This window comes from Erpetoichthys calabaricus, chromosome 2, assembly GCF_900747795.2.
Source record: "Erpetoichthys calabaricus chromosome 2, fErpCal1.3, whole genome shotgun sequence".
Lineage (NCBI taxonomy): Eukaryota > Metazoa > Chordata > Cladistia > Polypteriformes > Polypteridae > Erpetoichthys > Erpetoichthys calabaricus.
This window is the reverse complement of record NC_041395.2, coordinates 241,732,660-241,748,479: the sequence shown is the minus strand read 5'-3', so window position 1 is coordinate 241,748,479 and position 15,820 is coordinate 241,732,660. Positions and strand designations below refer to the sequence as shown.

The 15,820-nt window shown below is 37.1% G+C and overlaps 1 protein-coding gene across 1 annotated transcript in view; it reads right to left on the bottom strand.

The window, feature by feature from the left end:
* mgmt (O-6-methylguanine-DNA methyltransferase) overlaps window positions 1–12,067 on the bottom strand; it is a 471,555-nt gene extending 459,488 nt beyond the window's left edge. Inside the window, exon 1 of the mRNA XM_051922992.1 lies at window positions 11,977–12,067. Coding sequence (XP_051778952.1) covers window positions 11,977–11,988 — 12 coding nt within the window. The 5' untranslated portion in view covers window positions 11,989–12,067. The remainder of the gene's footprint in view (window positions 1–11,976) is intronic.
* Between the last annotated feature and the right edge of the window lie 3,753 nt (window positions 12,068–15,820).

Below are 15,820 nucleotides of genomic sequence, written 5' to 3'. Positions count from 1 at the left end.
ATTTCAGCCTTCTACCTACACGGGAAGTTGGAGAATTAGTGATGAGTGAATCAGTCAGTCAGTCAGTGAGGGCTTTGCCTTTTATTAGTATAGATTATTGATGTTTTTTTATGAGTGTCGCGGGCTGTAGCTGCAGTAGAAAGGAACTTGTTCACCCCTGGTTTGTCTATTCAATAAAGGCATTTATTGTGGCTACAGGAGAAATCTATCTGTGATGCAACGGCTCTTTATACAATATTTCTGCATATTAAGATGGTTTTTATAACCATAAATTAGTTTTTGAGGGGCGGGTTGATTCAGACGGAGCACTACTGAAGGCCTAGGTGTGAAATGCACAGTCCGCCACTGGTATATATGCAATTTCTTAAACTAGTTCTACAATTAATTTGCTGTTTAACAACTTATCAGTTTAATGTTAATTGTGTGAAAAAGCATTTGCCTATTTAATACATTCTAGATTCTTTTAAGGTTTTGACATTTAATGTTGTGATATGTTAATTCCATGTCTTTCAAATAACAAACAAGGGGATATTTTTTCCACAGACTTCAAGAATTACTGTGCAAAAATGTAATTACCCACAACTCTGATCAACTAAAAGTAAGTGCAGTGCCACATACTGTATTAACGTTACAAAGATATTTTGTCTCTAAAGCTCATGTTTTACCTACAGAAATAATGTCAACTTCAGCTGAACAGCCAGTGGACTAAACCAGGTGTTAAAACTTGCCTTTCAAAGCCTGGGATAAAACCTGATATTTAAAGAAACTGGTTTACATGAAAAAATATACAATCAGATAGATGTTAGTCTTTATAGAATAAAAATAAAGGTTGAAAATTATAAAGCTGATGGTTTGATGCACAAGTAAATTTAACACAATAGTAATAAGTAAAAGCATTAAGTAATACACTATGCTCAGGACTAAAGAGCAGACAAGAAGAAAATGTTACTACACAATACCAGATTTGCCAACATATTTAAAGAAAAGAAAAAACATCAAAACTCATTAATTTTGGTTGTGGAATTCAATCCATTTCTGGACTAAAGGGAATGTCTTGTTCTGACAAGCTAAGTGAACTGAAACTCTTCTATTGAGCATATTGAGCAGAAAAGACTATGTGTAAACCTAATCCATATCATGCAGCTTCCTTGTTCTGAAAGGAATTACTAAAATAACTAAAATCCTTTAAGGTAAATAGTAAAATAAGATCAATTATAACAGTAAAGGTTGAAGTGCAATTCAGAGAAACTTTGCTATATTTTGCGAATAGCAATGGGAAAATGGAAGAGACTACAGAGTCATGAAATTAAAACAGAACTATGACTACAGTACTACTAAGCACTGGCTGGACTAAGTGTTAGACAAAACCTAGCTATTAGATAAGCAATAAAGACTGATAGACTATATCCTTATATTGCTTGTAATGTTTTACTCTTTATCTATATATGTTGATTTGGCATGCTTTATATGATCTCTTGCCACTATATTAAGTCAACTGAAAGGATTACTTCTAAAATGATGAGTGAAAAAAAGCTATCTGCTGAACACTGCTTTTCAGTTATACAGTAGTCTTTATGTGTATGGGTCTTGGAATATGATATTTATTATACCATATCTGTAAATTGATAATTACAAATATTTCAAACTGTTTGAGCAAACCCTAGTGTTTGTTTATTATACTGCTATAACCTGTAGGTTCAATGGTTTTACAGGATTAACACTGACAGGCAAGTGATAAATTGTTTTAATACTATATGTTTTATAGTTGAAACCATCATATATGTACTGTATATTCTCCAGGCTTGTTAAAATATCTATAAAAAATGAGTAGCAATGGTAAGTGATACCTTATATCATCTTCTAACGGGAACAACAAATAATACTAAGAAAAACACAAACACTAATAATCAACTCAGCTGTACATCAATGAAGTACTGCTAATCAGTCTTTTGGACTGCTGTATACTATTCATATACTATAACAGACTTTGTCGCACTTCTGTTCTTTTTCATATTAAAAACTAATAATATATACATTTTCTTCTCTACAATATTTTTTCTAGTTCAGTGTCAGTGAATAACTGAGCTTGTATGAATCTTTTCAATATCCACAGTAAATTAATAAGAAACAAAAAAGAACTCACAAAACCGAACTGAAAGCCATTAAAAAAGGACTCCATTGTTAAAATAATCTGCGGCTAATCGACATAATAATTGAGAGAAGGTTTGCTTGCATATCAAATAAACAATTTATTATAATGAGTGTGACCTTGTATTAAATTCCCAAAAGGTCCAGAAACAGATGTAAGACATGGTGGAAGTTATAATATTTGTTCTTAAAATTGTTTTTTTATCTTTACTGTTTATTTTGACAGTAGCATAAGAGACATAACAGTGTTTTTGTTAATACTGCACTTCACATTTGTCACTGGCATATTTTTTTTAATTGTTCTTAACTGCCTTAATGTGTAGCATACTACATTAGCAATATGCTAACTGTTTTGGCAAACAATGTTTAAATACAGTATAAAGAAGCAGTTTCTTTGATTATTACTTCTCTTTATTTTAAATGATGAAACAAATAATAGACCAAAAATGAATGGTAAAAAACTTCTAAAGAAGCTCCTCTATAATTATATAAGCAGAAAAAAGATGGACACAAACACCTAAATTAAAATTTATTCTAAAAAATTTGCATGCTGTTCATTGTTTAACGTTTTCATTCATCTCAAATTAATCTCATTTTTATTGGTATACATAATATGTAATATCTCTTGAAATTTTAACATAATTTAATAGACTCTCAATATACAGTATATTACACAAAAAAGTTTAAAATGGAAGAAGACTTCTTGCTCCTTTTTTAATCCATGCATGTATATTTCTTGGGTTAAAGCCAAACATACTACATTACAAAGACATGCTCAGTTGATTTAAGAATCTAAGTTGACCTTGTGTGAATCAATATATATACTGTATATGTCCTTTGATGAACTGGCATCCTGGCAAAGGCTGGTTTCTTTTTAGGATGACTTTCTGCTGGAACTGTTTTTATAATTCACTGTGACCCCATACAAGAAAATATGTCACAAGAACATAATTAAATTAATTGCGGAACTAAATGTAATAAGGAACAAGGATAAGAGAATTTGTATAACATGTTTAAAACTACAGAATTTAACAGCATATTAGAGCAACATATGAAAGAGAAATCACATTCCAAATGAGAAATATTGCTAATAAAACATTACAATATCCAAAGAGATTCTTTCAGTTTTTCACCAATAATAAAATAAACCAAAGATGAATTGAAATATAAGAACTGCAAGGATGAAATAAAATATGTAGTAAAAAAATCATATTATTTTCTGAGGTGTCCACTTATCAAGAGGTCATTATTATGTATATTAATGATCAGACAGGATATATATGGTTTGAAGATTGCAGAGAAAAAAATACAGTAGAACCTCAGGTCATGAACGTTTCCGAACACGTACAAATTGGGTTACTATCAAAAAGTTTGCCAAAATTTTGCATCTGTTCACAACCACATGCTCTGGTGGCGAACAAAAACACTGGTGGCCAGATTCCCTACACTTGTTCGTATGCGCCAATGATTTGCTATTCTCCGTTTCCCTTTTTCTTTTGTTTGCATATACAGGGCCTAACAAAGCATCTGATCTTTCAAAAGGAGTTACAATGTTAACCAAGCAGAGGCCTCAAGTGCTGGAAGAGGTGGAAAAACTGTTGCTAATGTGGTTGAACGAAAAGCACCTTGCAGGGGATAGCGTAAGCGAGGCGATCATATGCGCGAAAGCCAGGAAGATTCATGGTGATTTGCTGAAAAAAAATCCTTTGAGCGGCGCAGGTGAGGAATTTAAAGCCAGTACTGTAGAGGATGGTTTGAAAAGTTTCACAAGAGAAGTGGCATTTAATTTTTTTCCGCTGTGCTTAAAACTCATAAAAAAAAGATTACAGCGAGCGGTTCGTAAGGGTCTAGCACAAACTCTTACAATGTTAGTTTTCTCTGTTGTTCAAGGTTTTCTTAGTGTTATTCAATGTTTTTACATTTAGTTTACTATTACACTGTGCATTCTATGGTATAATTAACTATTTTTGTGCTAATATATATATATATATATATATATATATATATATATATATATATTTACATACAGTTCATAGAGTCTGGAATGGATTAATTGTATTTACATACAATCTTATGGGGAAATTACGTTCGAGTCGCAACCAAATCGGGACGCATCCAGAGTTTTGAAACGAATTAAGGTTGTGACCAGAGGTACCACTGTATGTTAAAAGCGCCAGACCAAGAATGCTTTAAAAATAAAACAACAGTCTCAAACCCACTTAAACTAATTTTGGGTCTATTTACTCAGAGTCTATCCCAGTAGCAATAGGCTTAAGGCGGGAAACAGCAACCCCTCACAGGGTCCACTCAGACACACACCCACAAAGAAGCTACAGTAATTCAGAACAGTTAATTCACCTAATCTTGATATGTGTGGGGATGTGGAAGGAAAATGATAGTACACAGAAAAAAAACTCACCCAGCTGGGCTCAGTACTCAAAACCCAGGAGGGTGGAATAATGAGGTAGCAGCACTATCCACTATATCATCAAGAAGCCCACTTTAATAAAATCCAGTAATTACAAATTGTAACAAGCTGAGGCACTCTTGTACCTGAAAAATTCCAACAGGGACAAACCCTGGCTACCTGGTTAAGTGGCTCTGCCTTTTACTCTCCTTACCAATCCACCCAAGCACTCTCTCTTCGTCCTGGTCTCTCCCTTAGGAAATATTTGGCTATACTATGAACTCTGGTGTGATATGAATATAAACCTTCTGTAAGAGTCACTTATGACTGAGTAACTGATACACATCTGGGGTATGGTAACCCTACTTTTGCTGCAGAGATCTATGGGTAGATTTCCTCCTGGCAGCCATTTCTGTTGCTGCTGCCCTTAGTGGTCCTTAATTTTTTTTCATGCAGTCTCAGCTTTAACAGGACAACAAAGTCTTACTGTTCATTGTCTCATCATGTGCTGCTCCCTGTCAGCTAGGAGGCATTGACATTCTTACAGGTATGTCTAGTGCTTGCTGGGTTCACCTCAATTATAGCAATTTATTTGAAAACAGCAGTGTTAGATCGGGGAGAGCGTGATCGTGACTGAGAGAATAAAACTGAATTAAAAAAAAAAAAAAAACGCTAACCTTTACAAGTACCATAAATTTACACCAGCTGTTACCGACTCAAATCAATGTAAGCTTTTATTGTACAATTTTAACAATAACAGCAGCTCACTACTCAAAATGGAAATTCTAGAGAGTGCCTGGATTCGATCCCGCAACCTTTTGGTTATGAGTCAGCAGTTTATGCATGCTTTATTTGATATTTGAACTTCAGTCTTCACATGTTATATAGTTCATGTCTGTTACTAAAATAGGAAAAACATTTCTTTTTTAGCTATGTGTTCAACAATTCCTACCTCGCATTTCATCCTACATTTACACAGATCGTTGTAGACACGTAACACACATGAAATGCATGTGTTCCAAATAACAATATATTATTTACCCTATACAACTCCATGCACCTCACACCGAGATAAACAAGACTTGAGCTGGGAGAACATTTTGACCAAGTTGACTGCGGCGCTGGGGGATGGATGGGATAGCAGGCTGCTTGCTGCTTGTGCTGACAACACATTTACAAAACAAAAGATGCTAATAAAGAGGTGTGAAGGAATTTAAGGTGGGCTGAGATTGCGAGTTTTTTCATAGGCTTCAGGGATTCTAGTGTTAAACCTTTGCATTAGGTACTGTTTGCAAGTAAGCAGCCACCTAAGATGCAGACTTTACGTGAAACTGCATGCTGGCTGAGACAGCCAACATAATCATTGCTGACATACATGTTAAAATTGTGATTTTGATGGTACTATAATAACAGAAGGAAAACTAAATATATATCAGCTCATTTCCATTATCTTTAATAAGAAACACACACAGCATGGCACTAACTCAGGGTTCTTATGTTTTAAGAGAACTGGAGTGGAATTAAGAGAAGAATGATGCTTTTAGGGTGGTGAGACTTATTTATAAATCTCTTCTTAGCACAACTTTAGATCCTGTGTGTGCCATGCAGGATAGACTGGCATTCCAACCTAGATGATGGATGGTTCCCTGCCAGAATGGGAGGCCATAAAGAAAGGATGGGGATGGACTGGCATTCCATCCAGTATGAAGGCTAGTACCTTTCACCTAAGGGTGCTCTGGTCAGAGGGACAGAAAGTGTCTGCTGTCTGGGGCTATGTGGTCCGCCGGCACACATGGTGACAGCATATCACTGGTGGAACTCCCATATGGATAGCCACAGGGCAGGCAGGGAATAGCAGTTCCATGGGACAGCCCTTTTGAAGTTCTTTTATGTCGCCATTGGAGTGCTAAACCTTCTTTGAGGGTCTTCCACCTGACCCAGAAGTGCATCCATTGTGCAATACTGTAGCACCAGAAAAACTTCTGGGTCTGGAATAAAAGAAGCCATTTCTCCTGCATGAGTAATTATAGTAAAGAGGAGGTGGATGAGACTATGTGTGGAGGTGTGAAAGGAGAAGGAAAACGTTATTACTTTGTTGTGCAGCCTGAAAAGCAGTAAATTGAAACCCTGTGAAGGTACTGTGTGGAATAAACACCTTGTATCTGAACCTAGGACAGTGTTGTGTAGTTATGTCTGGGGGTGTGGGGAGCAGTTATGCCCTTTAGTGGTCACAATCCAAACAGTGAAATTGGGCTAGAAAGTCTGTCCCCAAAGGCACTGAAAAGGATTCTGTTTAAGAAGCATAAACTTTGTGAGTTTACTAATGGTGAAACAAGCTGAATATTCTAAAACATAAATAGACATGGGCAGAACAGATCCAGTAAGTGATGTGCAAAAAGAAATCTATAAGGTGTGATGAACGGTCGGGCCCCATGCCCGGCCGGGATGCCCCTGCTGCTTATGTTCCAGGGGAGCAAGCATAGGCAGCTCAATACCTCCCCCGGGACGCTTGGTGGCAGCCTCCCTGGCTGACAGGGATTCCCCAACCTCTCGTAGGGCTCCATGGGAGACTGAGTCCTCCACAGCCTGGTTGGGACCCAGGGTGGCTGCTAGGGGTGCTGTCTGGATTCAACAGCCGGGCTGGACGAGTCTTCAGCCCCACCCGGAAGTGCAATTGGGACCAGGTGGTCAAACACCTGGAACACTTCCGGATGGGATATAAAAGAGGTCAGCCACCAACACTTAAGAGCCAGAGTCAGGAGGAGGAGTACTAAGCTTGAGGAGGAGTGGTGTTAAAGGAGAAAACTGTTGTGGATCTTATGTGGTGTTTGGACTGTGTATTGCCTGTGGGTCACGAGGAAGACGTGCGCCCACGTGTGAAGAAAAATAAAACCTTTGTTTATTTTATACGTGCCTCTCTGTCCATCTGTGTCGGGTCAGGCGCCTATATAGCGCCTTTGTTACAAAGGCCAGTTTAACACTGCAGGTTAATGTATCTCAATTCTAATATTTCACATAACTGTTTTTTTTACTTTTGCAATTAACTTTTTACGTATTCCAAGTCCAATATGAGTGTGTAAATACATCTAATTTGAATTTACCCCATTATTGCAGCATTAATAAAAACACATTTCTCATGCAGATGAAGCCCAGCAGACCACCATGAACACCAAAGCATAATGGTGATACACGGTTTAAAATTAGTAGGAAATGGGCTGGCTACATTCTTCCCAAATTCTAATTACATCTGGAAACTCATTTCCTTTGCAATTGTACTCTGTGCCATTACTGTCATCCAACTTGAGTTTCAATGCAGGCATATGAAGTGGGTCACAAAAACATTAAAGTACATTTACTAACACAACGTAAATTTCCAGACAATTCCAATTCAAGTTTTGAAATGCAGGTCACATTCAAGTCATATATCGTATGTCTGCACTGGATTTGGTACCACATACAAAAGTGGTCTAAAATCCAAACTCAAAAGTTCTGATTCCATATGTTTTTTGCCAGTCACATTTCTCTAAAATGATCAGGTATGAGTTTGCATTGTAGCAGTAAGAACATCATAAGTGCCACCTTCAGATAGATCATTCAATTATTAATGTTTCCCTCAACCAGTCCTAACTAAAGAAGCACATCAAGACAAGAAGTACCATTTACCACACCATTAACCAGTGTATTTTAACCTTTTTAATCATTTCATCTTTCGTCCTTCCTCTGGTACCCATTGGTTTATCACTGCTTCTTTTATACAGTCATACTTGACCACATATGCAAAGCCCTTTTGGCTCAAAAAATCTTCTCTTGCCGCTGTTATTGATGTTATTAAATGTTGGTCCTCAGCTTAATTTGCTATTTCTTATTTCAAATAGACAATTATCATGACTATATCCATTCATTTTGTTACACTACATGTGAAGAAGAAAATCATAAACAAATGTAAGAAAAACTGTTAGCGCTCTAGTTATTTCAGTAAGGTAAAAAGTATGTACTATAATCTCACCTGAAAGGGTATAATAATGTTTTGCACACAGCTTTAAGAGCTACACAGAAATCACCAATTTCCACATGGAAATGATAAAGGAGAAGATGGTCAAAGTAAACCATAAGAGAACAACACAAAATGTTTCCACAAACTGAACAAACCCAACAAGGTTCAGATCACACATATTGATGAACAGTTATTCCTGATGAAATATTTTTGTGTCATTCACTACACACCAAGCAAACCTGAGTCTGGAATCAGGTTTTAAATATCTGCTGATGTAAATAGTAAATATATGCTAAACACTATTCCATATTTGGGGACTCCTCAGGGAAAGATTTTCTAAGACTCATTGAGCTTGACATTCAAAGAAAGAAATGTCCCTGTTTACATTAGTTTCACATCACTTTCCATACAAACCAATCCACGTGCCAAAAGCAAAAGCTTGCTTCCAATCACGCCCGAAATGTCACAGGGGCTGCCACCTCCTGTAAAAAAGCAGGCTATCAGGAAAGTGCCAAAGTAGTGTCAGGTGGGAAGATGCACACACAACAAATGTGCCACTTCAAAAGCAGATGTTAACAATTATCTAAAACATCTTGCTATTACTATGCATAATCTTTTTAGTCAATCTGCTTATTTAAAACATAAAAATAATAAGACATTCAGTGGTGACTATTTAAAGTGGAACAGTCCCCAGATTTTTATTACACTATGCACGAGGGCATATTAGTAGTTATGCATGTAATAAAGTAAAGATCTTAACTTGAAGTTATACAGTTAGGTCATGTTATGGCTATTGGCTATTTCATCCATCCATCCATTATCCAACCCGCTATATCCTAACTACAGGGTCACGGGGGTCTGCTGAAGTCAATCCCAGCCAACACAGGGCGCAAGGCTGGAAATAAACCCCGGGCAGGGCGCACACACACACCCACATACCAAACACACACTAGGGCCAATTTAGAATCGCCAATGCACCTAACCTGCATGTCTTTGGACTGTGGGAGGAAACCGGCACCCAGAGGAAACAAACGCAGACACGGGGAGAACATGCAAACTCCATGCAGGGAGGACCCAGGAAGCGAGCCCGGGTCTCCTGTGAGGCACCAGCGCTTCCCACTGCGCCACCGTGCTGCCCTATTGGCTATTTACAAAAGTAAAAAAAAAAACAGAGATACTAATTCAACTACAAAATGTAATAAATTCTCAAATCAAAAGTAATTAAGTTCTACTAACTTAGTTTTTCCCAGTGTTCTTGTACATTTGCCTATTCTCTATAAGTTCTGTCCAGATTTGTAACTCTAAACTCAAGCTAATAACTTCTAAAACAGTTTTGTATTTCCAAATAATATAAACTATTATGGTTTGTTTTTAATAGTGTTCATTACACTAAATCCACTTTTACAATGAATGTTGGATTCCTGCAAACTATCTCCAATTTCCAAGTGAATAAACTGTTAATTTTAATGACCAAATGTCATTATATCCAGGGAACTTGAAACAAATTCCGTTTGGAGTTTTTTGAAAGTACTAACTTAAAGGAATACTCCACCCAAAAATGATATGTTTTAATAAGTTACTTACCCCAAATAGTTTCTAGTGGTGGGCAAGAAGAATTAATTTTAATCTCATGTTAATGTGGAGAAAGTACATGAAAAAGGTTCTGACTGAATGAGACCCAATAGCAACCAACGCTGGGCAATGGAAACTCATGTGAAAAACGTCCACAGAAGAAAGAAAAAAAATCTTTATGTAACTTTCTACTAAAATATTATTAATACTGTACTTCTGGGAAACTCATCATACAAGATAAACAGGAAAGACGCATTCCTGTAATACTGTGGTTTTGAATTGAAGATCCACCTCTGGATCACTGGTCAAGAAACCTGTGTTCAGTTCAAAATTACTTCTAAGTAATTTATGTTTCAAATTAATATTTAACTTATTAATAGATTTGCTCCTGTGAAAATTGTACTATCATGTAATTACAAGCGTCACTCTTTTTTAAGGTATTTTGTAAAATAGCTTTCAAGCTGTTTTGTCACAAATTATATATTTTTGACACACCTGTTAAGATCTCACTCAGTGATGCCTAATACCCTCCTTAATACACTGGAGACGTCCAAAACATAAATATTTCCTATGAAATCCATACAGCATGTGCTAATGCATAGTCACTTACACTGAAATCCATACAGCATGTGCTAATGCATAGTCACTTACACTTATACAGTATATTAGTTCTTACAAAGTGTATTATTCACAAGAGAAAATTTAGATGCATACAGCAGCAGAAATATTAAAACAAGGTTACAGACTCACAGAACAAATTATACAGCCAATCAAATCAATCAGCAGATAAATAATGTATACTCTGCAGAAAGTTCAAAATAAATTTAAAGAATTGCCTGATAGCATGGGCAGAAAATATACCTAAGGCACAATGTGGTATAATGTGCCTGAAACAGAAAGTGTTCCAAACGAGTTTATACAGTACTAGTAAGTGTAAACTTATACCAGTTTAACACTGGGGTGTATTTTCAAGAACTCGTCACTGTACATTTTTTATTTCTCCTGAATAATAATTATACTTTTATTTATATAGCACCTTATCTTAAACCCAATGTCACTTTACAAAAGTGGATAAACCAGAAAGGTAAAATATTTCAGTTGACCTACTACAACACAGAGTACAAATAACCTAAAAAAACAGCATCAGGAATGTACAGGCAAAACTAAAGTCATATCTAATAACATAACACTGGGTAGAAGATGGCACAGTGCTAGCACGGCTGCCTCACAGTAAAGAGACCAGGTTTAGCGTCCCGGGTCTTCCCTCCCACATTCCAAAGACAAGCAGGTTAGGTGAATTGGATGTGGGTGCTCGCCCTAAAATGAACTGGGGTAAACTTCAGCACACCCCTATCCCAGTCCCTGGTAAAATGACATGACATCTGGTATAAGAACTGTTTCTCGATACCACCACAGAGTAGACACTTTAAGTCACGTTACAAAATACATTTCTAACTGGTTTCAATTAAACCAGAGGGATTCAGACCACTTAGTTTTATGTTTAATATCTGATTGAACGTCTAGAAAACGTCAGAAGAAAAAAACAGCCATTTAGATACCCAAAGATAAGAATCTGACATTTAAGAAAATGTGCTTACTATAAAAAGCCATTGATAGTGCACTCTATCCTGAAAGATGGTTTCTGATAGCACACTGAAAGTTATTACAAAAGGAGTAAGTTATATGTGTAACAAACGTATGCTTTATAAGAGCCTTTCGAAATTATTCCTGCAATGGTTTTAGACCCAAAGGAGACGTGCTTGTGTAAAAACAACCATAAACACTTTGGAGGGGATTTCAAAATATCCTCTCTTACATGGCTTAGGATAAACTCACGATAAAACGTCAGACGTACCTTTGTCTGCATCAAACCAGCAAACTCTGCACGTTTAACTTAGCTATCCAAAACGCGATTGATGGCTGCCGTACTGTTTGGCTTTGACAAGAATCCGTAAGATAAGCACTCCTTATATGGTCAATTAATGAAAACTATCGCGTTCCTTTCTTTGCAAATCTCGTGTCTTCTCGTCTGTTAATAAAATTGCAAGTTTCATTTTCGGGTTGTAATGACAGGTATTTACAAGTCGAGCACATTTTATGAACAGTTATCTTTTGTGAAGTGCAGAATGTGAGAAACTTTCACGAACTGAGAAAACTTAATCAAATGTTTTTAATTAAACGACTTGTCTTACCGATATTATAAACCAAACAATTACCGTTTTCTGTCACATCAGCAAGTGTAAACCCCAATCAGTAGTTTACCTGTAGTGTTGATAACTTAAAGTCAAAAGGTAACTCCCGTCTTTTATTTTTAACAGTGCAAGTTTAGCATGTCTTTTCGTAAGCAAAGCAACACGTGGCACAGAGAGGGAGCTGTCAAAAGCAGCAAGGCACAATAAAAATGGGAAGTTTTCCGCCTCCCGTTGCATTGCTAATAGAGACACTGCGGTAATTGTTTCGATCCCAAGAGTGCTAGAGTGATATTCACACCCTTAGTTTAGTTACCGACGTGTCCTGCGGCCGCGTGCTCCTGCCCATCACCCCCACGAAATGGAGAGATGTTTCCCCGAATGCTCTATTTCTCCACGCGTGTTCGCCTTCGCAGTTGAAGTGGGAGCCGGAAAATAAATTACGTTATTGCCTGGACATTGCAGAAAAAAAATCCCAAGCAACAAATCATTTACTCTTTTATGATGCTGGATTGTAAATGTTCAAATCGCGTTGACGTGTTAAAAAAATATACACGTGTAATAGTTAATTGTGCACACTTTTTGTAATGGTGCACAGTCAAACGTATTAATTCATAAGTAATTTTTTTACACTTGATACAGTCAAAACACAGGGAGGGAATATAGATCAGAATCACTTTTTTTTGGAGAAGTATGCTGGCATGGAAGAAATTCTGATTCTATTTTTTGTTGACTCTTCATGTATAGTTACATGACAGACATGCTGACAATTGATTACTGTACACCTGAGATAAATACAAGACAAATAAGGTAAACATGTGCATACAAAGGGCAAGGCAGTGCAAGAAATACCAAAATAAAATACTTAATTACACATTAGCTATATATAAGAAGTAAGAATATTGCAAGCAGGGCCGGTGCCACCATTAAAGCAAATTAGTCATTCGCCTAGGGTGCATATCATAAGAGGGAAAACCCCAGCTGCATGGGTAGCTACCGAACTGTCAGTGGGCACACTAATAAGCTTGACCTAGGACAGCCTAGTTAACCATTCATGAGCTTGATGGCATGTGGGAAGAAGCTTTTCTTATATATGGTTTACCCTATAATGTCTGGCAGATGAGAAATGTTCGAAGAGGGTGTGGCCTGGATGTGAAGGGGTGATGATTTTCCCTGCTCTGTAAGGTGGGAGTACCGGTGCCAGTGATCCAAACCACACTGTAATGGATGAGCTTAGAACAGACTCAATGACTGTTGTGTAAAACTCAATCCACAGCTCCTGTGGCAGATTGAACTCCCTCAGATGTCACAGGAAGTACATCTGCTGCTATACCTTTTCTATGATGGAATCAATGTTGGTCTTCAATGTGAAGTCCTGAGTGATCATGAGTCCTAGAAACGTGAACGTTTCAACAACTGACACATTATCAAGTATGTATAGAGGAGGAAATATTGGGAGGCCCCTTCTGAAGTCCACTGTAATCACAGTCTTGAGCTTGTTTATCTCCAAATTGTTCTGACCACACCAATGGGCCAGCTACTCAACCAATTCTGTATACAGAGTAATCGGCATTTCCAATGAATTAAATAATGTTTGCGTCATCCGCATATTTGAGGAGTTTCACAGTGGGGTCTTTAGTGCATAAAGGTAGTAAAATAGTAGTATAAAGGGAGAAGAGCAGTGAGAAGAACAAACATCACTTGGGGGTACAAATACAATTGTATGAGAGCTAGAGATGAGTTTTCCCAGTTTTAACTGTCTTTTTCTATTTGCGAGGAAACTGGTAATACACTGACAGATGGAGGGAGGGACAGAAAAATGGGTGAGTTTAGAGAGGAGTATTTCAGGGATGATTGTTAAATGCTGAGCTGAAGTCCACAAACAGAATCCTTGCATAGGTCCCTGGGTTGTCAAAATGTTGTAGGATGTCGTACAGACTAATAGTGACTGCATCATCCAGTGACAAATCTGCTCTGTAGGCAAACTGAAGGGATTCCAGCAGGGAAACTGTGATATCCTTCAGGCGAGATAACACTAGTTTCTCTCTAAGGTTTTGAGCACAGATGTCAAAGCAGCAGACCTATAGTCATTCAGTCCTGTTATGCAAGATTTTTTTAGGTTTGGCATAATTGTGGCTTGTTTATTGCCATAGCTTAAAGATATTTTTCTATACCTCAATGAGACACAAGGAAGAAGGCTATCTTGGATGACACACTATTCCATTGAGAGCACTTACACTGGCGCCAGTTTAAAGTGAACAATTAATGTAACATGCATGTTTTTGAAATTATGGAGGAAATTGGAGTAACAGAAAAAAAAAAATAAAAACTCATTCAGTAACAAATAGAAATGTGCTAGCTCTATACAGACCATGACCAAAACTGTTAATCGAACATTGGTCTCTGGAGCTATGCTGCTCAAGAGATTAAAGAAAAAATATAATTAAAGCCATACATGAATTAAATATGCATTACACAAATACAGTCAGAAAAAGCTGATCAAAATTGAGCTTTTATGTGCCTGGGAGAGTGGAACTGACAGATTCCCATAAAAACACAGAAAACAGTGTCAGTGATAATATTATGGCATTAACTGAGCTAATGCACACAAATTATTGTAAACATGACATTTAGAAATTTTGTCTTTTCCATGAAATAATCAACTGTAGAAGTGTTTAGTACTTGAAAAATCTGAAACAAAATTAACAGAGATTGTTGCCATTCAGATAGGATGCTAATGTATGCAGGCCAGGATCATGGCTTTTTAGGAGCTTGAATTTTTCCTCCACTAAACCACATATTACAAGGGTAAATCAAAAATTAAAGGCAATTTGAAAATTATTCTGTAACTGCAACGGATAGAAGTTGATAAAATATAACATGTTTCTGATGGTTTATGGGTAGTAACACGTACAGTACACCACTCTGCTGTCAGTCTTGCTGAAACCAAGGTCAAATGAACATGGATGCTCTGCTGCAGGATTGCACCATTGTTGAACAACACATTTGCAAGACAAGCTCTCCTAATCCTGCATTTTCTATTATTCTATTTTTCCTATTCCTGACTTCTGTCCTCTTAATCTGTCTGTTTTCTTTTGTTCCTTTGGCCATTTTGCTTCTACTTAAATCACCCAGAGCAATGGCATGAGCTTACTTGAATCCTTAAAAGATTTTTCTAGAAAACAGTGGAAGAACAGAAGTACTTCTGGAAAGATTGCCATTACTCTAGTAAAAGAGGCTTCATCCAGTCTGTAGGGAATGAGGCTCTGCCATGCAATGACTTGTTCTTGATAAAATGCAATATATCTGTAGCAGCTGGTCAGATGATGCTGATATGTCAGTCTTGAAGAGTCAATAGCAGGTGGTGCATAACAGTAAGGAGCTCGTCTGAGTAGTGCCAGTCCCTGGTCAGTGGATGAAGAGGGCAATGGAGATGCTGTAGATTTGTCTTGAATGGGAAATTCTGATTGAGTCACTCCATTCCTGTAGGAAGCCAAGTGATCCTGACAA